This window comes from Pezoporus flaviventris, unplaced genomic scaffold, assembly GCF_033815535.1.
Source record: "Pezoporus flaviventris isolate CSIRO_AGI_PZ_B2104156 unplaced genomic scaffold, CSIRO_AGI_Pfla_v1 ptg000029l, whole genome shotgun sequence".
NCBI classification, from domain to species: domain Eukaryota; kingdom Metazoa; phylum Chordata; class Aves; order Psittaciformes; family Psittacidae; genus Pezoporus; species Pezoporus flaviventris.
Window position 1 is genome coordinate 10,279,105 of NW_026892577.1, and position 27,351 is coordinate 10,306,455.

At 44.1% G+C, this 27,351-nt stretch overlaps 1 protein-coding gene and 1 long non-coding RNA gene across 8 annotated transcripts in view; both read right to left on the reverse strand.

Annotated features, from left to right (window-relative positions):
• WBP1L (WW domain binding protein 1 like) overlaps positions 1-27,351 on the reverse strand; it is a 59,019-nt gene that overhangs the window by 5,910 nt on the left and 25,758 nt on the right. The window contains exons 1-3 of one of the 7 annotated variants that reach the window (XM_061458859.1): positions 18,291-18,454; positions 8,576-8,678; positions 3,031-3,113 (exon numbers count right to left, since the gene is read on the reverse strand). In XM_061458859.1, the coding sequence (XP_061314843.1) occupies positions 3,031-3,113; positions 8,576-8,678; positions 18,291-18,317 (213 nt within the window). In that variant the 5' untranslated portion in view covers positions 18,318-18,454. Of the gene's footprint in view, positions 1-2,954; positions 3,114-8,575; positions 8,679-11,303; positions 12,145-18,290; positions 18,455-27,351 lie in introns of those variants that run through there. The other 6 variants (XM_061458860.1, XM_061458863.1, XM_061458862.1 and 3 more) reach the window with 6 other exon arrangements.
• On the reverse strand, positions 16,791-18,284 carry LOC133272133 (uncharacterized). Its single transcript, XR_009744355.1, has 3 exons — positions 17,980-18,284; positions 17,159-17,243; positions 16,791-17,045 (listed from the first exon to the last, which is right to left on the reverse strand). It is a non-coding gene; the product is annotated as an uncharacterized LOC133272133 (long non-coding RNA).

Consider the following 27,351-nt stretch of genomic DNA (forward strand, 5'->3'; position numbering starts at 1 on the left):
AGGTCACTGGCACGGCATGCCACCATGCACTGAGGCAGGCCTGCAGTTCATCTTTTAAGTACTCCTTATTTTCAACAGGCAGTCCGTGATCATGCATTCAAAAAACAATGGAAAATTACACCCAGCTATCCAGGGATTTTAGCCACAGTTATGAAAACAGATGCTTTTTAACACATTTGATCATGTTCTCTCCCAAGGACTCTAGATGCAATGGCAGCAAGCAGCACTTAGTTAGTTAAGATGTCCTGGAGAACTGCCACTGTTAAGCAATCTCAGCTGTAGCAGCCGAATTTTTCTGCAGGGAATAACTGCTCCCACCCGAGCCTGCATCCAGAAGATTAATAAAGTACTTCTTTCGAAAACTTCTCTACCCATTCCAGAGAAATCCCAAAGTGCTTTGCAGACAAACTGATGCACAAGCTCAGAGCACGGGTCAAAGTAAGCTCAGCCATTCCTGGGAAGATGTGCGGCAACTCTGTAAACAACAGGCAGTAACAACATACAACAGCTTAAGATAATAAATTAATGTTGGATCCTACTGAAACCACAGGTGGCATTTTAAGTAAGCAGACCATAATTTACTGGATTGCAATCTGGCCACAGCGCCAGGAACAACACCTCCACTCTTGTGCAAAGGGTCTATGCACGCTTGCAACCACAAGTGGATGAGATCCGTTGTTTTTAATGGGAATTGCCAGAAAAAGATCCCACTAATACCACGTTATTGCCTGGTTTCATTAACCGCTAACACTTCCTAGAGCTTCTAGGAATTACTCAACCCCTGACTCAGCACGAGCCCAAGGATTTGCCTGGATGATCACAGGAGGTCAGTGGCGTGTGCCCACAATGGCCATTTGCTGGCCTGGCTTCTGGTGTCTTCCTTAATGGCTTTGCTCCTCATGCAACATGCTTGTCACGCAACAGCACATCTGTACTGCAGCGCTCCAGTGCATAAGAGGCAACAGGATGGGACACCCATAGGTGCTGAGGCACATGAGGGGCTCCTTGGTTGCCACTTAAAGAAAGGTGCCAGCACTGAGAGGAGGATCTGGTGTAGCTCTGGTTGCAAGCCCAGCACAGTGCTGGCAGCCTAAGGCCTCCATAAAAGGCTCTACAACATGCCCTAGCCAGAAGTTTGGGTACAGCTGCAATTTTGGCTGCAGAACAGAAAAACTGTAAAAGCCTAGCAGATATATAATAGGGTCATTTATGTGGAATAAAGCTATGCATACAGGCCAAGTACAACTGTAAATATTATGTCTAAGAGTATAGAGTGAACAGCGAAGATGTCCAGGGCTGAGCTGTGCATTTATACACCTGGTGATGCTTGGCTTCAAAACCAGCAGCAGGGAGGTAAGCCAAGCAGAATGCTGACCCATGTACCCGGTGGCTCATTTGGCAGGAGGGATATTTCAAATTCACTCAAAGACAACACTACTCAAGCAGAAAATGTGGAGGCTGAGCACAGGAGTGGTACATGCTAACACCTTGCTCATGGTGAAAAGAGGTACTGGCTCTGCCTCATGCAGAAAATGGGTGAGATGTGCAGAGGCACCAGAAGTCTGGCATTAAAAGGCTCTAAAAGCCAAGTAAAAATGGGCTTCTAGTTGCATTCACCATCCCCAAAAACCTTCCCTGTGCTCTTCAATGGGTGCCACAAGCTGTTTTTCAGCTGCGTTGTGCTAAGCTATCACTGCAGTCACTGGAAAAGGAGAAAGGCTGGGAGACAACTGGGCATCTTGATCCAAGTTTGCCATTAAATGTCTGAATTGAGAGACACTATTACCCACTGTGAGGTTGGTGGTGACCACTGGGATTGAAAACTCTTGGCAACCTGAGGGCAATGCGACAAGCAAAAAGCAAACAGGATCTTTGGAAAAACAACCACCGATGATCAGCATCACCAGAAGTCATGCACCAGTTTGGAGCTAAACATGCCCCAGGGGACCATTGGAATTGAAAGCAATTTCAGGCAGGTTCTTGGTTTATGGAAGAGTCAGAAGGTGACACAACTCTCCAGTCCAAAAAAGGCTGAATCCTGAGAAACACTGCTGTATTTTCTGCCGAATTCACTAGTGATGCTAATGGGTGGATAATGATGCAACCAAGGGGTGAATCAGACCCAGCCAAGGATCTGAGTTTTGCCAAGAGATTTCCCTGCCAGGGATTCAAAACCTTTCATGAAAAAAAGAAGTATCATCCTCTTACCCAGCAGTGGACAAGCTCAGAGCTGTAAGCTTTACAAGAGCACCAAGCTCCAAGTCACAACAGGAGCTGCAGAAATACCCAGGGACAGAATCAGCTCCCAGGAAAGCCATCTCCCACAAGCAGAAGAAATACTGAAGAAAGAGAAGGCTGCTACACTTAGAGTCCTTGAGAAAGGGAGCCTCATCACATGGTCATGCATCAGAGATGTTTTCTACCAGCTGCGAAATAACATGCCAGGCTTAAAGCGTCAAGTAAAACCTTCCTGGGACGCTGACCAGAGCTTTGCTCAAACTTAAGAATGATTAAGAATAAAAGAATTTAAGAAAAAATAAACAACGCAGAGCATTCACTCCACATGAAAAAGGTGGGAGCAATGCTCAGGCTGATTATGTACTGTATTTGCTGCATGTGATGTTGCCATGAGCATTCCTGTTCAGGGGAACTCCTTTTATCCTGTGCAAAATGGAAAATCTCTTCTGGAGCGCTCCAAGGGTAGGAAAAGAGAAATCTGCCCTCAAGTTCAGGGTAAACTTGGGCAAATGCCATCACTCTGCTGCTGGAAGAAAGTCCCCTAACAGCAAGCCAAAACATATTGCAAAGTGGTTTTGTGTCTGCCTGACAAGCATATGGGTAATAGCTTTGGCTCCGTGAGAGCTGGTTCTGAACAGAAGAAGTGGGACAATTTCACTGACTAAAAAGCGGTGTCCCAAATGGTGGCTATCATCAAAAACAGGAGAGAGATTTACTTGGTACCAGAACCTGGATGCACCGAGTTTAATAGTGTCATCCAGCACAACCCTCTTCTGCTTGTCTCTTTCATACCTCCTGCTGCCTCTTCCATCTCTTCTTGTGCCGCAACTGCGGTCTGAACCGGTTTGAGGGAACCAGAGCAGGTTGAAACTCATCTACCAAACACAACAGCAGCAAGAGAAAGACTATGACTTTCAATGACAGCTTTATGTCAGTTTAAATCAATGGGACTGTAGCCCCAGCCTGATCACACTGCAGGAAAAAGTTATGAGTATTTGTAGAGTACAATGGCAAAAGAAAAGCTGAAACCAACATCTCCAACTTCTGCTTGTTTGCTTGCTCCCAGACTGGTAACTCACACAAAAGGAGATGGACATTATCTGCAGCTGGTTTCTAGTTTTCAGAATAGGGTCCCGTATGCATGGCATACACACTGCCACGACATAAGGTGGGAAAAGACAGATTTCAGAAAAATCCTTTGCTTATCTTGCAATAAAAATCAATTTGAGGCAGTAAATCTGCAGGCACTGTTTTTACGCCTCTCTTCTGGGGAGGGAGCATTTGAAGAGCAATAGCTTCTGTGCTTCAGAAGATGCAAGTCCAGTCAGTTCCAGCTGACTTAGCCTCCCAAGACATTTATGTTGGTAAAATGCACATTGAACAGCAGTCTAAGAGAGACTGGAGAGGAAAACCAGCTGACACCATTTCCAGAACACCTGGAAGCAAGATCTGGAGATCACTGCACCAACAGATCTGTATATCTGGTGAGAAGCTGGGCTGGAGGTACAAAAGGCAGTGGGTGCACCACCACCAGCAAACTCTCTTGCCTTTCCTTGCTGCTCAACACAAAGCACGTAGAAGCAAGCCACACAGGGCAGAAGTCAGTTTTTGCACTGTCAGGCTACGCAAGACAGCTTGCCTTCTCCTTTGGGTTTGTGAATTTTACTGAGCCACATCAAAACAAGCTTAAGATGATTTTGCTGTCTGGATTAGGCTAAAAAATGTGCAAGGAAATCGCGAAATAACTCCCTCAATGACCCTATTTATCATGAGTTTCTGCATGGTTGTGACATCTGTTTTGTTTGTCCTATACTGTCAGCTAGGCCTTGTCATGGGAGCATTATCACTGAAGCACCAGCTGAGGAGTAACAGCAGCCAAAGGTGAAGTTTGATACATCTAAAGAGAAAGCAAGTGCAACCATGTAGGAGGCTGAGTGAAAGGCAAGGAACAGGGTAAATCCCTCTCTGGAAAAGGACATGGACTGAAGGATAAGATAACACACAGTAAGGAAGAAAACTTGGGATTGATGTGTTGTTTGACTGAGAGTTTTGGAGACTGAAGCAAGTTTTGGAAATGAATTCCTATTATGAAGCTGACCTGGAACATGTACGTGGTAGAGCAGTTGCTTTAGTTTTAGCAACTAACCGGATCCCTGCCAGAATTTTCTGGCAGTATGCTTTCTGGGGAAAAGAGCTGTCTAGAGATTCCAAGGGGAAGCGTGCAGAGATGAGCAAAATGTTCAAAATCAGCAAAAACATCAACTGTGCTGTCTGCAAACAGAACATTTTTTTCCTGTACAACCCTTCCACCAGGGCCCAAACAATCAACATCTTTTCTACTTTGCTGAAGAAGCCAAAATGAAGCAAAACAGGCACATGCAACATCTGAACACTCACCCATAACTAGTGCTGGTTTGTTGTACAGTACCTACGTGACCCAAGACCAGCTAAGCCCTCTAACTTTAAAATCCTAAAACTAAGATCTTCTGCACACAGTGGCCAGCAGCCTGTTTCCATGTTCCACAATTCCTGAAGCATGGTGTACCCTTTTTCCAACCACACTATGCAAACTACTTTCTATAGGTTTTCTTGATGTGTTCAGAGCCTCTGGAACCATTCAATTTCATGCTGGTCCTCAACAGGCAAGGAAACATGCAAGGATGGCTGTCAGGAGATCTGGATGTTGGTTTCAGCCCTAATTATACACTTATGAAATTCCCAAATGTCTGAGCCTAAATTCTTAACCTGCAAAATGCAGGAATGGCATTCTTCCCCAGTTACTTTCCTCCTGTATTTTGGAATATTAAAGCAGTAGATGCCTGTCAGGCCTGGACAAAGGTCAACATCAGGCAACTCCAGTAAATCACAATCACATCATAACACACCTGAATGAAAACTGTAAGCAAGCAAAACCCAGTGGCTGCTGCCATTCTCCCAAGACCACAATCCCCACCTTGGGGACTGTGAACTCTCTGGGGAGCCCAAAGAAACTGTTAAGCTAAAATGCTGAACCAGCTTAACCACCATCCAAGCAAGTGCAAAAGCAACAGTAAAGCCTTTTCTTCCCTTTTACTTTTTATGATTCTATTCGAAGAAAATTCAAAAGCATACCGCACATTTTCCTTCGTGTTACCAGTTACCAAGCTTGAGCTAAGAAGTAAATACACCTTTATATAGCTATTAGGCCTATATATGTATGAATCTGGACATAGTTTTATTATTTGGCAGCATGGCACTACTCATTTTTTTTAACAAGAGCGGGGTGGGGGATCTGAACTGGGCTGTTATCTAATTTTAAACACAGGCTGTCCACCTGCTTGGCATATCATGTTCTCCATTCCTCCACTCCACCCCTTAACAAAATAATACCTTGATTTTGCATCCTATTCCACTGCCCACAAGGACTGGTTTGTAATTACTGCAAACTTAACGTGCTGTCTAGAAATGCTGAGATCAGCCGTTCTCAAAGACAAACTTCCCTCAAATTCTTAAACTGGAAAAAAAATCCTTTTTACGGGAAAAACCTCCAAGTGGCCACAGACAGCAGCCACAGGATCACATTTCAGAAGGCATGTCCGGCAAAGACAAACTAGTTTTCTTTTCCATTTCAAATGCCACCCTCCTCTGCTTCTTCTCCCCACAAAGCTGTGGTGGTAAATAAATCCAGGATTTAATTCAACAAATCTAGCAAGAAGGTCTGTTTTCGGGCACACAAAAGCACTGGTGGTCCGAGAAGGTCAAGAGGAGCAGAAACTTCTCAAAAGCCACTGCAGTACATGCATATGCTGGTTAAAATCAAAGCACAGAACAACCATGAAGCCATACTTTAAAAGTGCTGCGAAGTTAACTGTTCATTAACCCAAAAGTTAATAATAACTTTTTAAAAGCTAATCTATTCCCAAGCATGTAAAGCTGTTACACTCCACACCATCAATTTATGGCTCATATTAAGACTACTTTACATACACTATCACTGCTATTCACCTTGAAGGTCTTAGATGCCTCCCCATATGTACCTACCGAAGATACTCAAGAACTGGAGCAGCAGGTAAGTTCTGCAGCTGTGCTCACAAGCTCTAGAATATGAGTTTTCATTTAAAGGACACGATCCCCTGTGCCTCCTCCCTCCCACCCCAGCAGCTTTTTTCTAACACAATGGCAAAGCGAGCATAGAAAACATTAACCAATTTTACATCGATGTTGGACATTTGCCTGAGTTTGCAGAAAGCCTAGAACAGGTCTCATGTTTGCTTTACTCCTCTCATCGCAGTGTGGTATATGATGTTCTCTGCAACACAGAAGGAATATGAATCTCAATGCAGAAACCCATTCCTCCCGAGGAACCATCCAGCAGTGTGTGCCACTAATATGTTTGTTCCATGATCTCAGCACGACCTCTGTACTTGCCCTAGAAAGAAGCCTCAAAAATTCTGCTTCTTTTTAACAAAATCTGGTTTTATCTTCCAAGAACTTTTACGATGCAGCCAGGCACAGCCAAGTCTCAAAGTCCGTGCTGTACTGAGAGCACAAAGATAGTTAAAGTAAAATCATTCCACTAAAATGGCAGGGGGCTATTGTTCAGGCTGTATTGTTTGTATCCAATTCAATTAAGCCTCTCTTTCAAGATGTCCATGGGGGAAAGATGGCGACTGTGCAACAAGCTCCAGCGTGCAGCTGTACTTCATGCTGTTGCTCAATTTAGACCCTGCTTGCCACACAGTCTGTAAACCCCTGCATACGTGCATCTTCCTCCACATTCCCACCCACATAAATCCAAAACTGGGTCTGACCTTCCCCTCTCTGCTTTGTCCATGCAGCCCCACATAGAACAAATTCCAGTCATCTGTCCTGCCCTGCCTATGCGGCCCACTGCTGGGACGTGAACCAGCCAGCCATGTATTCATGCCTATCTCTCAGCCTGCTAGTGTCCCTAGAGCTGCCCCCCTAACCCCCACTCCCCCCACCCTTTCCTCTTGTCATGAATTGTTTCTTGAAGTGTTCAGAGACTTCTGAAAATCAAGCTGCTGTGGAAGATCTGAATGTATTGCAGACCTTCTCATTAGCATCAACACAGCCAGCCACTGCAGTCAGATGCACAGCGTGACTTGAAGGAGTCTATTAGATTCCTGTTTAGTTTATAACCACACTGTCCATGCTTCACTGGTTAATTTGAAGAGTAAGAGTATGTCTCTAGGCTAATGGATTCAACTATTCCTGTCCTTAGATACAGGTTAAGTGACAATCTTTATATGTATAATACTTTTCCACACACGATACTTTGAGAAAGTGAAACTATGGCCACAGCAGAGCGATTAAGTAGATAGCACAGTTGCATAAAAGCTATAAGATACTACTGGATATGGTAAGAAAGTCTCTCCAGCTTCTCTAATGTCGGAGTGCAGAGCTCAGAGCTCCACATTTCCAAATTCTTGGAGAACAGAGGCCTTCTCAGCCAAAGCTCCTGGCAGTACAACAGCACATCAACACCAGTGTTCAACCCTTTGTGCTCCTCCTCAAGACAGGACACCATCAGAGAAGAACGAACATAAAAGTTTGCCTTTAAAATTTAGCATTTCTTACCTCCCTATCCTCTCAACTCCCCATTTTTCCCATATAATTTTATCAGAGTTTTGCTGACCTGTTTTGACCTGCTGCCATCTAAACGGATTTAACAGGTATAGCCACTCAACCACTCCCTGGAAACATGAGTAGTTTTAAATCTCAGATTTTAGGAAAGATTAGCTAAGAAGGGTTGCCATGGGCAATGTATGTTCCTCGCATCCCACAGTATTCAGCCACTGTCAGCCCACAAGATTTGCCCAAGACCCTCTCCGTCCAAAGAGCTGAGCTCCAAACACAATGCATCCCAAGGAGAATAAATGTCCTGCCCCCACCCTGCATTGAAAGGATAGCTTTAAAAAGATAAGAGATTTAAACTGTTACTCTTGCAAAGAACTAAACCGATAAGCTGAAAAGATACTGAATTAATTCTCTGCTTGAGTGTTTCAAACTACTGTAGCATGCATTGGCATTTCTCCCTCAAGCATGGTTTCCTTACTTGCGTACCCTCAGTTTTGCCCAAATCAGTGAGAATACCAAACAAATCTCCAGTCATGAACCTGGCAAGATGACCCATTACTCCTCAAAAAGCATGCAGTGTCCACTGTAGAGACCCTATTTCCTTTGCCATGTCAGGTCAACTCTGGTTTGTGTTGCAGTGAAATGCAATTGTGATGTGTAACAAGGGCTGAATATAAAACCCCAAGGGACACAAGCCAGACCTGTATGAGAGCCATGCAGATTAGGAAGGGAAGCCATACAAAATGGAAGGACTTACACCAGAGTTCATAGTAGTAGTTGCAACACTGGGATTGTCCACAACAGTGGCCCGTTTCACATATGTAACTTTGATTGTTGACACCCATGCAGGTTTCCTTGTCCTAAAATTAAACAGACACACTTTTAAGATGTTTTGTCAATATCTTCTGTAAATGTCATTTTTTTACTTAATGATCTGAAAGCATTTGAAAAGTCACAAGTTATGGTCTTGGGAAACTATAGAATATATAAAGTTGTTCAAAAATAGCTACAGATCACCAAAAATCACAAACAACTGTTCAGAAGAAAACCCCGTATCTCCAAACTCATGAGTTACATTGCTTTAGCATTCAAGTCAGCCCCGTTTTCTCATCATCCCTTGCCCATTAAAGGTTACTACGTTCTAGGAGCCAGACATTCTCGTAAGAAAGAGATGTCATTTGTTCCACATTTTACACAATATCACTGCATTAGTGGGGCTGAATGCCAAGTGGAGGAAATGCATTCATAAACAGAACATTATAATTTGAGAAAAGACTGCTTGGATTCATTTAGATTTAACTGATAACTGCAGTATGTTCCTGCAAGATTCCAATCTAAAATGATTCCTTCATCATTAGCCATGCGCTTCGTATAAGATAAGTATTCCTGTAAAACTTCTTCCTGGAATACCAAAGTAGTCCAGGAGCTCAGCCAAATCAGCTGTACTTTATCACCCAGCAGGTCCTCAGGACACTTAAGATGGAAAAGGACCATGGTGTAAGGTCTTGCTCCCCACATGGTGCACTGCTTCATAAAAGTCTCTGTTTTCCTGCTGGTCTAAAAATCTGGGTGGGAAAAAGTACAAAACACAGGAAAACAAAAGCATTTTACAGGTTGTGGTTTGTACATCCTCTAGGATTTAGGCTTTGGGGCAACCTGGAAGTTACACTACACAGTTTCTTGTGAAACAGAGATCTTAATAAAAAACACTGATGTTGCAAACAAATCTGTAATAAATTTTCATTTTCTTTCACTTAAAATTTATTGGAAAGCAAAGAAAATGTGGGGAGGTTTATACTGAAAGATGTGTTGAAAGAATTAGTCTTGTGACACCTTTCAAAACAAACAAAAAGCCCAACAGAACCCAACCAGCAGGTTACAGGAACACACATCAGTGGACCCCAACATTTGCCAAGCTGCACTGTCCTCTATTTTCTGAGGGCACATAGCCACACTTCTCAGTTCTATGGAGCCACCATATGCACAAAATACAAAGATCACCTCAAACGATGGACCACCTCACTGAATGAGAGAGGTAAGGCAGCAGTTTCAATGCAGAAGAGTCCTGCACTAAGTTCTTAAGGAGACTCAGTCTATTTGGGGATCAGCATCCCACCACCATGCAGCAACCCGGTCAGAGTTGCATCTGCGCACACTGGGCCTGTGGGTCCCTCACCTAAAGTACATAGTACAGAAAAGATCCCATGCCGCATTTTTCTCCTAAGAAGTCACACCAACCTCTGAAAACCCTTTTGAAAGGGTTTTTGATCAGGTGAGAGCACAGTTCAGAAACCACCAGTCAGCACACGATGTACAGCTTCCCTTCCTTCCACAGGAAGGCTCTAAGAAGCACCAACACAGTACTCTTTAGAACTCACCCACAGAGGCAACAAGCTGGAGGGGTATGTGCCTCCTTTTTCAAGAGAGAACATCTTGCTGGACAGACCAGTTGAACTGCTTTACTACAGCTCGCTAAAGCAAACATTTTATGTTCTTGTCTTGAGAGGCTGCATGCCAACAGCAGACACAACATTTTCCTATAGGGTAAGGAGGTGTTTCCATCTCTAACTGCAACTTTTACAAGACACTGTTGAGCCAGCACAGCATTTTCTGCTTCAGACATGCTATTCACTCAAAAAGTTGTAACATTAGTCAGCAAAAAGAACTAGAAACAGGACACATCTATTTCTGATCTCCTCTTATTATTTGCACTTCTCATTTTTACTGGCTTTGCAGAGTTCACGTAATCGATGAGCAGCACAGATTTTAGCTCTCCTAGCAACAGAATTGAGAAATTAAAATCCCATTGCAAAATTGCAATCCTGTTGATTATGCACAAGCCAGAAAGCAACCGGCTGAGGCCTGCGGTTGTAGCACATAAAGATCAATGTGACCTGCTGAACCAGCAAATGAATCATGCAGAGGTGGTGAAAGCACCTCAGGAACAACTCTGCACCCCAGCACTGATCTGTCCTTGACCACCTGTGTTTACTCCCCCAAAACTTGTTCCATTCAGTGGTGTCTGATTCAAAGAGCAGCAATAAGGAACACATCCGTGTCTTTTGGCAGCAACAACCTGTAACAACTTCAATGTCACTGTATTTTCCCCACTTAAGAACTTCTCCAAGTCTTACTTTCTGAGACTTTAATCACATTATCCTTTCCCTTGAGCTTCCTGACTCCCTTTTGCCAAACTCACTGTATCTGAAATGACCTTTCCACAACACCATATGCTTATGCGCATGGCTGCTTCTTCTTAGCCCAGACTGCAAACAGGTCTATGAGGGGATAGGTGTGCATGTTGAAAAGATTCTCAGTACCTAGGTTGCTATTCAGTGGGTCACTCCTGCCTGCTTTTGGAGATAAAGTCTCCAGCAACATCCTGCTTTACCATCTAAAGCAGAGATCAGATCTTGCTGTCTGAAGCTTCTTTACATACTGACCAAGAGAAATTAGCTTCCTTGCTAATACGTAAGCACTTGTACCTTTGAATAGTCTTTGCAGTTGGCTTTCAGCTCCCACAGCTCAGAAAGTCCCAGGTTTTCAAGTCCTTGCAGTGCCAGCCATACTCCTCAAAGCCCAAGCAGCTGCTCTTAGAGCCTTTCTGCAGCTCTCTGCCAGCCCAGCCACCAATGGGTTTCTGGAACAGGGAGCCGTCAGACCCAGTGCCACGTGTCAGACCCAGAACTGTCACCCTTGTTTCCAAACAGTTTCACAGAATCAAGTAATAATTTAGTTTGGAAAGGATCCCAGCAGGTCACATGGCCCGACCCCTGCTCAGAGCACAGCTACCTCCAACGCTAGGTTACTCAACCCAGCACAGGGAAAGAGATAACATGTAAAGGCAACAAATCATTGGAAAAAGTCTACTAGGCAAAGCTTCCAGCACAAGGAGAGCATTGTTTTGGAACATGGTACAGGTGTCTCCTTTGAATCGAGCATTTCAGTCTCCTTTCCTCTCCCCACATAAGTCAAGACTCATCTCTGCAACAAGCTGTACAGTTTCTTGCACTGTTTTGCAAGCCAAGGAGGAGGTTACACACTGCCATCAGTAGAGAGATCATGGTATTTTTTTGTCAGGAAACTTCTGCTCACCACCAAGCACTTCCATCAGGCTTCAATTCCTGGTTAAACCCCAGCCTGCACTTTTCATACCATCAATTCTGTATTATTTCTACTTCCTTCCCCCATTCCTTCTTGTGTCACATGCTGCAAAACTGCAGCTACTTAAGACATATTGGCAATACAGTAATCCATAGTCTAAATGTCTCCTGGAAACTATATCACAAGTACTTGTGCTATGAAAACAACTATTTCCTCTTTCACACCAACAGGTAGGGACAAGGCACAGGACTGCAAGTAGTTTTATAGGTAAGAAAAATATATCTGGGGGAAAAAAAATCTTACAGGAGAAAGCTGAGTACTAGCATTTAGCGATCTGCCTTTGTTTCTACCTTACATTGCAAGCAGCACTCATGTTTTTAAATCTTAATCGTTTTTAGCACCATGGAGTTTTTACTGAGCTATTACAGATGTGTTGGGGGGGGCGGGGGGGGGGGGGGGGAGGTGTGTGTTAGGTAGTGATACATAAAGGAGGAGGAGAATTTCTTTCCAAAAGCACTTTCTTCCCCAATAGCCAGTGACTATCACATTCCGGTGCAGGGTCGTCTGCTGAAGGACAGTCTTGTTTTCTTGTTGTCCAGGCAAGCACATCCCTGCCCACCACCATTTGTTCAGGTAACTGTACACACCTCCAGATGGGATTACTAAGCAGTATCTACATGGGTCTGCTCTCAAAAACTGTTCAACTCCATTAGAACAGAATATTCCTGTTTCACAACTAAGAAGCCTGAACACACCATCCGTTATCTCCCACCTGCAAAGCCCGGGAGATTTCCAGCTTATTTCAAGAGTCTGGCTTTGTCCTGTAAAGCAACACGTACTCATGTGCATCATGGTCTCCTTGGCGTCATCCTAAGAGCTAATGCAGACCTAAGAAACGGGAAACACTGGATCCCTGATCCACACTCCAAAGCCAGCAGCTTTCAGGAGAAAGCTCTGCAAACCTGGAGTCTGTGTTCTCTTTGCATCCAGTTCAATAGAAGCCACTTGTTAAATCCAGTAGAGGCTCTGTCTCATGAGACTGGTTGAGTTGGGAAGACCTCACCTCAGTGCACTTGGAAAGCCTCTGTTTAAGATGTGGCATTCTGGATTAGTTTTCACTTGTCATAAACTTTATAAAGCAGCTTGGAATAACGTAAGATTTACTTATTTTCTTGTTGATATTTGGCATTTGTTATAAGCCCACAATCATGCTAGCAACTCTGCCAGGAGCACACTCGTGCTGTCAAGTGCTTTTACAAATAATCCTTAAAATACCCAGCAGTGGTAGGTAGAAGAGGACTCAAGGCAGTGCTGCATGTTGTCACATCTGAAGCTACAGCAAACATTAACGTCAGTGCCAGGGAAAAAAGCCAATTATTTTCTCCACTTTCCAGTTTAGTATTGGACCTTTGCTGGAAGTCTACGTGTCAAATTAAAAGGTCAAAATCTAGGGCACGATCAAGACAGGAGGCATTCAGGGAGGTCTGTAGGTAGCCTGAATTGCACCTTGCTGCTAGAAAGGATGAAATCAGACCTCCTCAACCTACTTTTCTGAAGGTTTTTAGTACTAAATGGTTGGGTTTAATATTCATAAATCTGTTAGGATTTATTGTGTATGAAGCCAGTGTAGGAAACTGAAGGAATGAGAACTGATGGACAGTGGAGTACCATTACAACAAAAGGATCAAGGCACTTCATAATTTTCTATTCTCAAAAGCCAGCAGTTAACCTAGGAACGCTGTTGCTATGTCAAAAAGGAGAAAGATGAAGATGAGCAAATTCCAGACCGGTATGGCTATTTTCCAAGCTGAAAATTAATATGTGCAACTGCAGCAACAAACACCACAGCCCACGCTCAAAAGTGCATAGTTGGCAGTGAACCACCTACAAAAGATGACTCCTCAGCTGGCATTAACCAGGTAACCAAAACCAGCAGTAGCTGGTATCACAGAGATCTAATAACCATTTTAGCTCTTTGCTCTGTCTCCTCTTTCCACAGAAATCTGGCCTCCATTACCCTAAATATGAGCACCTTGCATTTATATGGCCTCTGTGTGTCATTCAACCTGACAGAGTATCTGTTCATCCTAACCTTGGTAATACCCAGACATCCCGGAAAACATTTGTGTGCAAATGTGATTTGCATTTACTGACAGCAGGTTATATGCCATTCCTGTTTTCTAGGGTAGCCAGCTCTCTAGACCTACTCCCATTTCTCTCCAAACCTCAGGTACACCATTTGCCAAGGCACTATGTAGCAAATTACTGTTTGACCTGGAAGAGATAGGGATTAATAACAGAACCGAATAACGCATTACAGACAGTGGGACACCATGAAAAGCCCAGCAGCAGGCTAGAGGGAGGCTGCCAAACTAGCACCCACTGGAAAGCAAGATGCTACTGGTTTTAACAGGACTCAGGCTCAACCTGTGACCTCTCCAGACCTGGCTTTGTGGCTCTCACTGGGGACTTTGGTAATAAGCATCTGTCCAACAATGAAAAAAATCCTGACCTAGTTATTTCACTGATCTCATTACTCACAGGCAGCAGACATTTGCTTTCAGTATCCATCTGCCCCCCTAACAACAAAGCAGGATGGATTTAAGCAAATGACACAACCTTCAGAAAAATGAACTAGAATATGTACCTTGAGGAACTTGTAATCGGAATGCAAGCCATGTATGTTCTTTAAGCACCCAGAGTACCCGAATGGAAGTGATTATCAGTATCTTTAATACGTTTGAAACAGCCAACTGGAAAAAACTGTCGTTGATACCCAATGAGTTACCACCTGGCTTTTACTCAAGCTCACATATCAGACTATCACTAGTGCTGGTCAGCTAAGACCATCAGCAACAGCTCATGAGAATGCAAACACAAAGCTAATAAAGATGAGGCTCATTTCTGTCAGATAAAAGACTCAGTTGCAAGTTAAAGTTCCTACTGAAAATACTGGAATGCCAAATCTTGCCATGAGTTTACTACAATTCCTGGTTTGCCAGCTGCTTCCCAGTTCCTAGACAAAATTCATCTTAAATTAAAAGATCACTAGGTCCTTTCAGAGCAGGACAGTAGGTGGGATGGCAGCAAGGACTGGCACAACTGGAGGGGAACCCTTCAACACCAGGGCAGGTCAGGACTGACGCCAACCCAGCTGAGTGTGCACTAAAGCCACCAGTCAGCTCCTATACTCAAACACCACACTTGTTAGTCCTTTGGAACATAAAAGCAAAAATCCACTACCGAAGCAAGCGCTGTGCGTTTGGTGGATTCAGTTTAACAAAAAACATGTTAAGATTGGTAAAGATGAAAATGGCTTTGATTGCTGGGAGTTACTGGAACCTCGGGTGCCAGCTCGTCAAGAGATAATTCCTGTAAGACTGCCTTACGACACACAGCTGAGGCCAGGAAATAAATCAAGTCTGGACATTTCTTCATAAGACACCCACCACAAATCTGGTTTTGCTGAATGTGGAAAAAACAAAATATATTAAGTGCAAACATCCAAATACAGTATGGTAAGGTGGGAGGAATAATGGCTCTGAGCTGTCCCAGGCACAATAAAGATCTCCGAAGTGGGAGCTCTAATCCACAACACTTATTGCTTCTCTAATGCCAGCATCAGGAGAATTAATATTTAAATCACCATGATTAATCAGCCCAGCAGAACCACCTTCACACCCCCAGCGGATACAGAACCTCCAAGGTTTTATTAACCTTTATCTGAGGAACAAATTGGTTTGTTGCATCCATTTATCTTGGAGAGATACTCCAACAATCTTTTAGGGAACGCTGTCCTTTCACAGATCGTGGACATTCTGATACAGTTCGGTAAGGGCTGGTTTCATTTTTATTGCAAGTTTCACTTTCAAAGAACTGCACACTGGCATTTTAAGCCCAAGTGAAAGTGTTTACTTCCCTTCACACCTTGCTAGAAGCTTCCCAGCTGCAGTCCCAGCCCTTTCACATTACAGATAGCCGCCTCTAGGAAATTACAGCTTTGAGGAGGCTGCCTTGTGTTTTGTTGTTTTAAACCACCAAAGAGTTGACATCACCGAAAACCTCAAGCAGTTAAAATTAAACCGGAAAAGGTCAGGGATACAAAATTCCCATCTTCCCCCCCCCCCTTTTACATTTATGCAGCAAATTACATGAACATGTTCAAGCTTTCACCTGCAACCCTCAGAGGAAATGCTCACTTAAAACTGAAAGCTAAGATGCTCTACAATCATGTTTCCTGGGATGGGACCTTTAAACACCCACGTTGCACTGATGTCAAATAGAGCTGACCTAGCTTTTTAGGCATTTAAACATCATCCCCACTGCAACAACCACCCAAAAAAAAAAATCCCCAAACCAAACACCCTGTTTTTATCATATGTTCTGCAGTTCATCTGCCAGGCTGCAGAGCCACTGGGTCCCAATAAAGAAGTGATGGCAGATCCAGGGAAAGCAGTCTTTCAGCACAGGAATGAGCAAGGGGTGCCTGTCTCAGGGAGCAGTGGCTCTCACCACAATCGCTGTTGTCCTCGAAGCTCATGGGAGGGCACCCCATTCAGCACCTTTTCCCTGCAGCCCAGGGGCAACACCCCTTGTGTTGAGTGGGAACAAGAACAACAAAGGACATCCCAGAAAACCAAGTGTTTACAGGCCGAGTGCAAACACAAGAGACAATAGAGGTGATGAGATGTGTCTGAATTCCTCCCACACTTTTAATTAAATAGCATTGTTCACTAACAACCCTTTTTTTCCCCTGCTCTTTTATAAGCAGAAGAAATTTCTGAATGCAGAACACAATCACAAATATTTAGGTTTTTAAGACCAAAAATTAAAACTCAAAATGATTAAAACTAAGCAAAGTTCATGCAGCTCTTTCCCACTATATCCTTCATCAGTGGATAAAAATAGTCAAAAGCTTTGCTCTTGTGGTCTTGAGGCAACACCTTTTTTCTGCTTCCTGTAAAGGCCTCTGTGTAGGTGCCAAAAAGTTACAAGCCAAGGAAAAAAGTACCATCCAGCCACTGAGATAACCAGATGTTCGCAGTTGGAGCAAATGAAGCCGAATTACACAGAACTTCTGGTTTTACACCATATGCAGCACCTCCACTGTCCCAAATGTGTCTCTAAAACAAAAAGATTAATTTAAAAATAGGAACTTTAGAGAAAAACACACACACATGAGACTCGAGCAGCCTCAGCATTTAAGCCAACTATGTCTTGCTCAAAGTTGAGTTACCTCAAGCCATTCAGCCTTCGTGCCCGAATATTCCCTCCTTGGTTCAGTTTTGATGTTTTTAGGGAAAGTCTCTTTGCCCTGAGTGCTAACAAGGGAACTATTATTACAGCTATTGCGCTCAGTTACAGAAGGTCATTGTGCTAGAGGTAGTTTCTTATGTAAAACTGTTTTCAGTTCAGCAGGATGGGAGGGGGGGAGCTGCATTTCACTAAAAACTGAACTGATAAGGAAAGAGAGGCAGCACTGTTTACTCAGCAGTGTGCTCAAGTCCTTTTGCCTTCATTTCTGAACAGCTGAAAGGTTTAAAGCATGCTACGGTCCAATCTTGACTTTTTAATTCTAAATTAGAAGCTGCGAGCAGCACTCCGATAACATGCAGTACCTATTTATTGTGGATTACAGATCCCGACGGTCCTGCGAAGAGTTTACAGTTAAATTCGCCTACAGACGTGCCTCCCAGACCAAAAAAAGGGTTTGCTCTCCCCGAGCAGAGGCACACATAGTTGGCACCTCCTCCAGCGGGGAGCAGCTGGGCAGTTGCTACCGTTTCTCATTCCACTCGCCTTTACCAGCTATTAGATGAACAAGAAACTTGGGACAAAGCTCAGTTAAAAAGTCACCAAGCTGGGGGTCATAGCACGTTGTCATTTGCCGTTTGGTGACCTCTGTCAGGGATGAAATACAGAAAAATGTCTTTTTAACACACCCCCCCCCCCAGTGTAACCCTCAGCATATACTGCCCACACAAGAAAAGGGTTCAAAGTTTGGCACGTTTTGAAGCAATGTAAACACAATTCCATATTAAGGACTGTGGAAAGTACCCTGAACGCGGAGCAAACAGAAACTGCACAGGAGCACGACACGAAGAGCCGCCCTGCCGCACAGCCTACAACAAGCAGCGAGTTGCTGTCCCTGCCTCACAGCTCTGCTCCTTCCTAGCTGATGAAAAGCGTCTCTCCCACTGCCGTGCTCTCCGAGCAAACGCCACGGGTGGGGAAGCACCGTTTGTACGGCTGCGTTTTGGGAAAGTCAGAAACCGCTTCCTTAGAGGTGCGGGGGTGGTCAAAATAAAAGCAAATCAATCACATCCTCCACCTGAGCGAGCAGCTCCCACCGCACCGCAGCTGGTTACCTGTCTGAGACCCAGGAGGAAAGGCATTCTGCAGGCTCATCCTCCGCACCAGCGCATGGGAAGGCAGGAATTTAAAGCCCCACAGTGACCATTTCCTCATCTGCTGTGGGCAGCCCCGCTCCTCGATCCTATTTAAACCCGGGCTTCCTCGGTTGGGAATGCTAAGTAAACAGGGTCCTGGGACACTGCACGCACTCGCTGGCTCCCCCTCCTCCTCCTCCCACTCCCCGTGACATATCTCAGACGCAGCCCAGCCGGGGTGTTTGCAAGAGGGAAATGACATCAGATCGGGCAGCTCTGCGAAAAAAAAAAAAATAGAGCCAAAAAAATAAATAAAAAAGAAGCCCTGACCCTTAATGCAGCTGCTGGGTAACACCAGGCAGCTCGCTGCCAACGGGAGCTGTGTGCTGCCGGTGCGGGACCCTGGCCGAGAGCCATGCGGAGCACAACCGCTCTGCTCCCTGCTAATAGGATGTTGCAAGTGGAGGGGAATCCATTAAAAACGTTGGCAAGAGCCAGCAGCTCCTCAGCGATGATTAAATCTTGTTAAGCAAAATTAGACATTTAATCTAGCTGGTTTTGGGTTTTTTGAGGAGAAAGCCATGTTTGATGCCACTTGCTGAATGGCACTGGAGCTCTAGGAGCAACAACTATGGTTTTCCCAAGTACCTCCAGATCACAGGGACCTGGGTAAAGCCTTCACAGATCAAAAGCGCTCCCATGCTGCCTTCTGCCTGCCGCACAGCTGTTTTTTCTGAGCAACTCTTAACGGCAGCGTTCACTCTCAGCCTATCCAGTTAACAGCCATCTCACTAAAGAAACAGTCACAAACTACCCTCATTTCAGCAGGATCAGCACTGGGCTTCTCTAGCACCAGACAGGTGATGGGAAGACATTTTAATCTGCCCTTCCCCAAGGAAAAATGCAGCTAGTCCCAACATAAGGTTTCTCATTCTACTTGAGCTCATTTCACATTTTCATGCCAAGGGGTAATTAAGCCTTATAAACAAATTTATCATCTGGTGCCCAGGATGGCATGTCTTGTTTGTCCTCTCCCATGCAAGGAGTACAGCAAGTTCCGCAGCGGTGTCAGAGATGACACTGCAGAAGATAATCTAAATTTAACTCCCTTTTCTACCTCCACTTTGAAAGTTCAGCAACCTCTTTTTTTTTTTTTTGCGCTTCTCTTTAGTCAGCAGCTGTCCTCGTCTGTCGGGGGGACTGGGACACCACGACCGTTCTGTGTGCCCCAGCAGCCGCTCCAGGCATAGTTGACAGAGGGGCAACTCCCCTTGTGTTTGGCCTCTTTGGCTTTTGGACCTTGACAAGTTACAATATTTGACAAGGGAAGGAATATACGGGTTTTGTTTTTTTTTCCCATGGAGAGTTCACTGAATCCCTTTTTTAGTAGCAGTTTTAACAATAATTTCAGGACTTCAGCAGAGCAAGAAACCACATATAATTCTTACAAATGCTCATTTGCAACAGCAGGGGAAAAGAAAAAGAAAAACAAAAGATTAAAAAATAAAAAAGGCAAAAACCCCTAACAGACCAGACCCTCCTGACAGCTGGATAGCTTGCAACAGTGTCAGAAAAAGACACCCATTTTCCAGATGCCAAAACCCCTCAGTGACCACTGCCGCTGCCTCCTCCCAGCCCAGCCCTGCCCAACCCTGGGGTTGTTTCCCAAACGAGAATCCCACTGTGGATCTTCCTCTACACAATTAGGCTGTGAGACTACACACAAGTATTACTTATTTTTACACCAACTTAAAGGCAGAGTATAAACTTGTCGTTTAAGGTAAGCACATCTCTGTTTTTCCTAAGAGAAAACAGGCACATTAGTAATTTCCTGGAGGATACAAAACATCAGCATTAGCTAGCATCAGCCAGGCAACGGGATTTTCCAGCTTTTGTGCTCTTGGATCAAACAAACTCTCAACCTTTGCTTTTCCAATTCTATGGACAAACAGCAGTGATTTAAAAGGGCAGCTTTCTGTTTTAGTCATCTGTTCTGTGGCCTCATGCTGTCCTTTGAAATATCTGACTTTGGCTGTTGCTATCCAGAGCCCTGGACGAGGCAGATCCCAGGGCTGAGCCAATGCAGCAATTTCTAAATCCTCAGAAGGAATCTAACTTTATCCACCCGCCTCTCCCCCGGCACATACTTAAAAGGTGAAGCGTCATTCCACATCTAAGACAAGTTGTGAAGGATTATCAAAGGCAGTAACATAACAGAAAAGCTAAAACATCCTAATTCATGTGTTAATTTAGCAATCTTGGAAGAACTGACACAAAATAGGTGGCTTGCAAGCAGGCATTCGACTGCAGCAGCAGACCTCCTCTCTTGCAGTCTCTGAGTGGCAGCTACCAGTAACACACTCCACAAACTCCCCTATAGGCGATTATGGAAAAAGCCTTGGAGAGAGGAAAAAAAAGGCCCCAAAAAGCTGTACAAGTTAGCTTATACTCTTGTAATGCCCTAATCAATACACCGACAAATACACCTTTTCAAAACACTGACATTCTCCTAAGCATTGCAACTGCTTTGGCTATTCCAACTGGTATAATTTTACTCCCTCCTTTAAGTTTGTACGTTCTTGCCCCTGTGCTTTGTCTTGCAGCAAGGTCATAGATAGTGATTGCGAACAAATAGTTCCTTTCATCAGAAGTGAATTCACCACTTTGTAATCTGACTTTCATATTATTAGGAGGTGGGAACAGAAGTCCCCATCCATCTTCTCACCCATTCATTACTCTGTACCTGTTAGCTGTCTTCTTAAAAGATATCAATCTTCCCTATCCTCTTAATACAAAATCTTTTCCCAAAGCCTTCAGCTGCTCATTGTCCATTTCCAAAACCTTTCTAATTTTCTATTGCTCTCTGCTTGGGGGAAACCAGAGCTGAAATCATAATTATTTTAATGAAAGCACGAGCAGCTCTAAGGCAGCTGGCTCAGCATGGGTTTCACTTCCTTTATACGAACCTGGAGTTTAACATCTGCAAAGGCCACCCACCTATGACACAAGAGTGCGTCCATCTGAGATAAAGAACAGAGCAAACACAAGTTTTGCAGTTTCTCTGCAGAGGAATCTCTTGAGGGTTATGAAAAGTCTGGGCTAACATCAGGGAAAATTACAGGATCTACATGATTTTGAGCATTTGCTTTATTAGGCAGCTGCCACCCACCCTTTTTTGGCATGTCAGTGTGGATCCCACTTCAGGATAATGGTGAGCAAGATTCTTTTGAAGAGGAGGGATTAAAGACCTCTGCGCTTTATCAGTCTGTACTACTGGTCTGCTGAACATGACGTCAAGCAAAGGATGCTGTGTGACTCCTTCCCAAGCCTCACACACTGTGCATCGTGACCTCAGATTTTAGCATGCAACTGAATTAGATGATGGAAGTTGTTTGGGCCGTTTTAGAGTCACTTTCTATGCTTGATGGGAGATGCTTGCAAGCAGGTTTAGTAACCCAGCAAGATACAATATCAATTTTGATACCCCCTGAGGAAGCAGCTTGACCTTTAGGTGATCCAGTTATTACAACAAGATTGGAATGAAAGTGGAAGTTGTGCAGCTCAAATCCATCAGGCTTGAAGCACAAGGCTGCTCTCAGTTGCTCCATTATAAAAGTCCCAGGCAGGAAGAGGTTTTGCACAGTAAATATGGGTGGTAATATCCCCTCGATTAAAACTTGAAGACCATGGTTCTGCAGATATATATATATATATACACACACACACATACATATACACATACATATATATATATACAGGTTGACCATAAAGTTGGAACAATTTTATCTTATGACTCTTCTATTTGCCCCAGTGCACTCTGTTATTTTCATATTGTAACAGGAGCATCCTTTACCCATATTCACCAGGTGGCCCACAGCCTTGGGTGCTAGAACTGAGACTACGCAAGTCTGCCAGGCACTCAAAACAAAGTGTGAAAGAAGCAACCTGAATGCAGGTGATTTTATGTTTCACCATCCTGGAGATGGCTCTGGGAATAAAGAAAAAAATAAAAAAGGAAAAGGGAAAGAAACATACAAAAAGGCATAAAAACGTATCTCTGTTTCTCTAGAATAAGACAACATCCAGGAACAACCAACCTCTACCTACCTTGATGGCAAATGTCCTAAAGGGGATTGCTTGCTAGCAAAATCAGCATGAGACACTGGGAGACCACCAGTGAGGGAACAGCAGTGCAGTGCTAGATCTGGCTGGAAACCATTTCTGGCTGGCTACCTGCCTGCAAAATCTGTCCACTTGTCAATTCCTGAGGAGTGAAGAGCCACTTCCCCACCCTAGAGGCACCATTATAAGAACACGATGACTTTCCAATGTGAGGACCAGGTGTCCAAGGCTCATGTAATGTATAACATTGGCACTGCCTACAAAGAATGTCATCAACAAATTCTAGAGGACAAACAGCAACAGGTCAGTCCTGTTTTTCCTACTACCTACAGGACCTACTCCATTGCTTAGGGGGCACATGGTCCAAACCAAACTTTTCAGACCCTTTGTGTCTAGTACTGCTGTCCTATGTAGGAGTGGGGTAAAGTGGATCCCCCAGTTTGTATGCAGTTCAACTACAAAACAAGGACACTGAAATCACTTCCATTTACTGTTTGTCAGGCCAAACTGACTTAATCATCGTAAGAGAGAGCAAAGAGTAACTGCAGGAAAAGACACCATACATGTTGGAACTGGCTTGTGAGCAAGTGCTGCAACCGGTCTGCTGGATCAATAATTTTTAATGTGCAATGAAGCACAAGGGCTTGCAGTGGTTAGAATCTGTCCTTGGGCAGGTCCCTCTTCCCTGCAGCCTGTCACCACTTCTGCCAGCTCAGTGGTTTAGAAGTGCAAGAAACTTCTGCAGCTTACTAAGTCAACATAAGCAAATCAAGACAGTGCATTTCAACCTCACTGCTGTCACCTGGCTTTGCCTCTGAGTAAAGAGTTAACCAGGGAGGAAGAGACTGTGCACTTCAAAACATACTCAGTGTTAAAGCCTCAATGGCAACAGCTCATGCTTGACTCTAACCAAATCTTGATTTGTAATTGAATCCTGAACAGCAAGCAGGCAAGTGCAAATATGTGCCACATCCTCCACCTGAAAGTCATAACTGAGCCCTGAACCAAAGGAAGGGGCATTGCAGAGGAAGCCACCACCCAGTTTGTCACTGGTTATTTCAGCGGGAGCCTGTCCTCCTCTTCACTTTTCATATGCAGGTGAAGAAATACCAACAGTAAAGCGCTTCCCTTTGCACTTATGTACAGCAAGTGGGCTCCTCCTCTGAAGCTGCTTTCTGTATTAAGCTATCATAAGAACGGCACTCAAGAAAGGGCAGGGAGCAGACAAGGAGTGGATGTGGAAGAGATACTCAAGAGCAGCCCTTTCCAACACCCATCTGACAGGGGAGACAACAGACGCCATGTCCAGGCTGTTCCAGACACTCTACCCAGTCTGCTGTTTAGCTGATGGGAGATTGGTGGTAATGAAAAGTCCAGGCTCCATCTCTGAGACCAAAATAGTTTTTGCTAAGTGTAGCTTGAAATTTCCAGCCCTCAGTGACATTGTTTCCCACTGCTTTTTCCCCAAGAAGAAAATGATAGCCACAGGTCCAGCACACTTTGCTTCACAGCAGCAGACCTGTGGCCAAGCCAAAGTAATTGTAACACCAAACGCTATTTGCATCATCTAATTTGTATGAGCACTATTTGAATACCCCAGCCCTGCCATTCAAGGCCAGAGGTCTTAAAAAGCTTTAAAGTCCTTTGCCACTGAGGCAGAGGCAGACTAAAGAGTTGAAATTGCCCTGCTGAGAAGTGGCACTAACTGCTTCAGTGGAAACGCAGTCAATTCTGCCCTTTCAGCATTCCCAGGTCTTGGGCACCAACGTCAGGCTTCAGTTTTAGCCTGGAGTGGGTAATGAAGTCACTTGGAAAGCCTACTTGGCTTTCTGTGAGCCTGCTGGGAGGGGGAGAAGGAGGATAGAGGTGGGGAGCTCAGCTGTTAGACATCTGACAAGGCTGTCCTCAGGAGGGCTAGTGTGTCCTGGGTGGCACAGGGACACTAGTCTGGCTCCTTGCTTTTTGACACTACAGCTCTTGTTTTCCTTTTGCCCACGTATGCAAATAGGACCTTTGGTAATGGCTCAAGAGAAGATGATCTGCTCCAGACAGGGAAGAAGGCAGAGCCTGCAGACAGTAACAGGATCCCCCGAATGTGGGATCAAGACGGTAAGTGTCTGTTCTAGTTTTAGAGTCTTGCACCATATGGGTACCAAAAATACAGCCTTTGTGTGTCCTTTGGTCACATCGTTATAGGAGACAGCACTGTCCTAGAGCTGCTTTTACCAGCACAACCTTGATGGAGATCTTAGCTGCCCTACTCTTAGAAGTGCTATTTGTTTTCTCTCCAAGTGACAGTAACTCACTATTTTTAGTGCTCATCCCATGTCTGCCTGGCATTTCCCTTGGGCCTTACCCTTGTTTCACAGTGCTGGTGCCAGCTCCCACGAAGCATTTTTTGGTGCCAGAGGGGCTGATGCCAAGTCTGTCTGTCTTGTTGCCAAAATGGCAGCTGGCTTTATTGCTGAGACAGGATTTGCCAAAGCTAACAGCACTAGTGCTGGGGTGACTAGCATTGATTTTAAGGTTGTCTTCTTCCTTACTCTTCTACTGCCTCTAGATTTCATGGGATAGTGCTGCTCCAATTTACCTTCTGGGGTCCTAGGAGATGGATTTTCCAATCAGAATCTAAAGCAACAGGCAATTACACAGCAGACGGTCTTAACTCAGAGCTCCTCAAAGAGAAGGATACTTACATACATGGAGCAATTACCTGGGATGCAGCACTGCCACTGCTGGCCCCAACTATTCAGGACCAAGCACTGCTGCACATCAGGGAGCACTTGATCTTTCCCAGCATGCAAATATATTTAAAAAGAACCTACCATAAAAACAGAGACCCCACTGAAGATAAAGGCAGTTACGTGGCATTTCATCACCAAGATATACCTAAGACAGAAGTCTGGGGCAGGAGAAGGGGATCACGGATCAGCCAAATTGCATCACATCACCACGAGCAGATGACAAAACCCAAAAAAGGTCATGGCCTTTTTTGCCTCTTTTGCACTCTCACAAGTGCACCTCCATGAAATGCTACTGTTCAGCAAAAATCCAGTCTCACATGAGGCACAGGCATGTTGACTGTGGGAAACATCCAGAGAGATGTGAATAGATAGCACATGTGATAGGTGATCACACATGTATAGATGCATGTAACTTGAAGTGATGATATTCCTACAAATTAGTAAGTATTTTGATGTTAATCTCTGCTACTATTCTTCTAAACCTAAAATGCACGCCTTATTCAGAAACCATGGTGTCAAATGGGCATCCCATTGCCCAAAGATGCTCAGCTCTTTCTTCAGGAACAGTAAAGTTACTTAATCTGACAAGAGGTAGACAGCTGGTTAAAATGGTTTTCTCATCATGTAATACTTTGCCAGAGGATCTGTCACAAATACAGTCTGGTCAGATCTGGTCTGATCTGAACAAATTTAGAAAAGCCCCCAGAATCCCAGACGACTTGTTTTCCTCAGTTCACAAGAGGATCTCTTATTGAGTTCTGAGAACTCAGGTTTTGTTTCCAGCAAAGCATCACTTCTGTATGGCCCTTCTTGAGAGAAGCAGATTTTCCAGGAAATCCTTTAGGGGAAAATAAAAAAGAGACATCAGCAGCTGCTTCTTTCTGAGCACTCTGCTGGATACTATGGTTACATAATGTTACAGCAGAGCAATATTGCATAGGTTGTGCTGAGGCAAAGAAATGTCCTCAAAGTGCCCTGTATATGTACAACCTCAAGCACTTTCCCACTATTATCCCTGGACTTTACACTGCTGTGGAACCTACATCCACATCAATAGGTGGGTTCTGGGTTGCACGGATGATTGTGTTGGCAGTACACTAACCACAAACAATTGATTTAACAGGGATTTCTTCCTCTTAAAAAAATACATGTGGATCACAATACCCTACTCCCAAAATTAAAAGTCTGTCAATGAACCCAATGGGCTGTGTAGTACCTACAGTTGTACAGGATTTCTGTTACCAGCAGAAAACTAAATTCATCTGAACTGCAACAAGTAGGGTGAGGCTTTGTGGTTAGAGCCTGGCACAAACATGAGGGAAGCCCTTCCACATGGCATATGACAAGCAAAGAGACAGGAAGAGTTCTCCTTATCCAAAAAGAAAAGCACTAAAGATCACATACGTATCTTCACACAACTAAAACAAAGACTTAAAGGAAATCACAAGTTTAACCATTAAGAAAGCTCAATACCACAAGCATTTAAAAGATCACATCAAAACAGTATTAAAGACATCACTTTTTTTATCACTAGACACAACTGTAAGAGAGCTACCAGATCTTAACCTCCATGGTTAAAAACATCTGCAAACATGCAACTTTACGCAAAAAAAAAAAAAAAAACACTTCAGATAAACCTCATCTTACACAAAAGCTTGTCTTTTTTAACTTGAATTACTATGTTGCTTAGGAGCTCTCAAAGTACTTGGAAGAAAGGCATAAATTCATCTCTATTTTTAAATGATGAGTCAACAAAAGTAAGGAATAAACAAACCAGTACAGTTTACAGTTAAGTGCAGTTTCAAGGTTGAGTTTACCCATATCTGTGAAAAAGCAGGAAACAGACTTTAAAGCCTAATCTCTCCCTGTTGTAATACTGGTTCTCCCTTGTACCACATCTTTACCAGGAAGACAAGAAAAGCTTCCCAAAAGGCCACAGAATTTATTGCTCTGCCAACCAGAAAAGGAGAGCTTTTGGGATTGCCTCAACCAGAAGAGCTGTCAGAAAGCATCATCCACATAAAGCAGAGAGCTCACAGATGTAGGTTTCCAGGTACAAATAAAGTTGGTACGATCCAAAGATACAGGACAAAAAATTCACAGCCTCCCATCCCCAGCTCCTTCATCCTACTGCATTTTCCCCTCTCTGCAGCTATTTTCCCTGACTGTAAAAT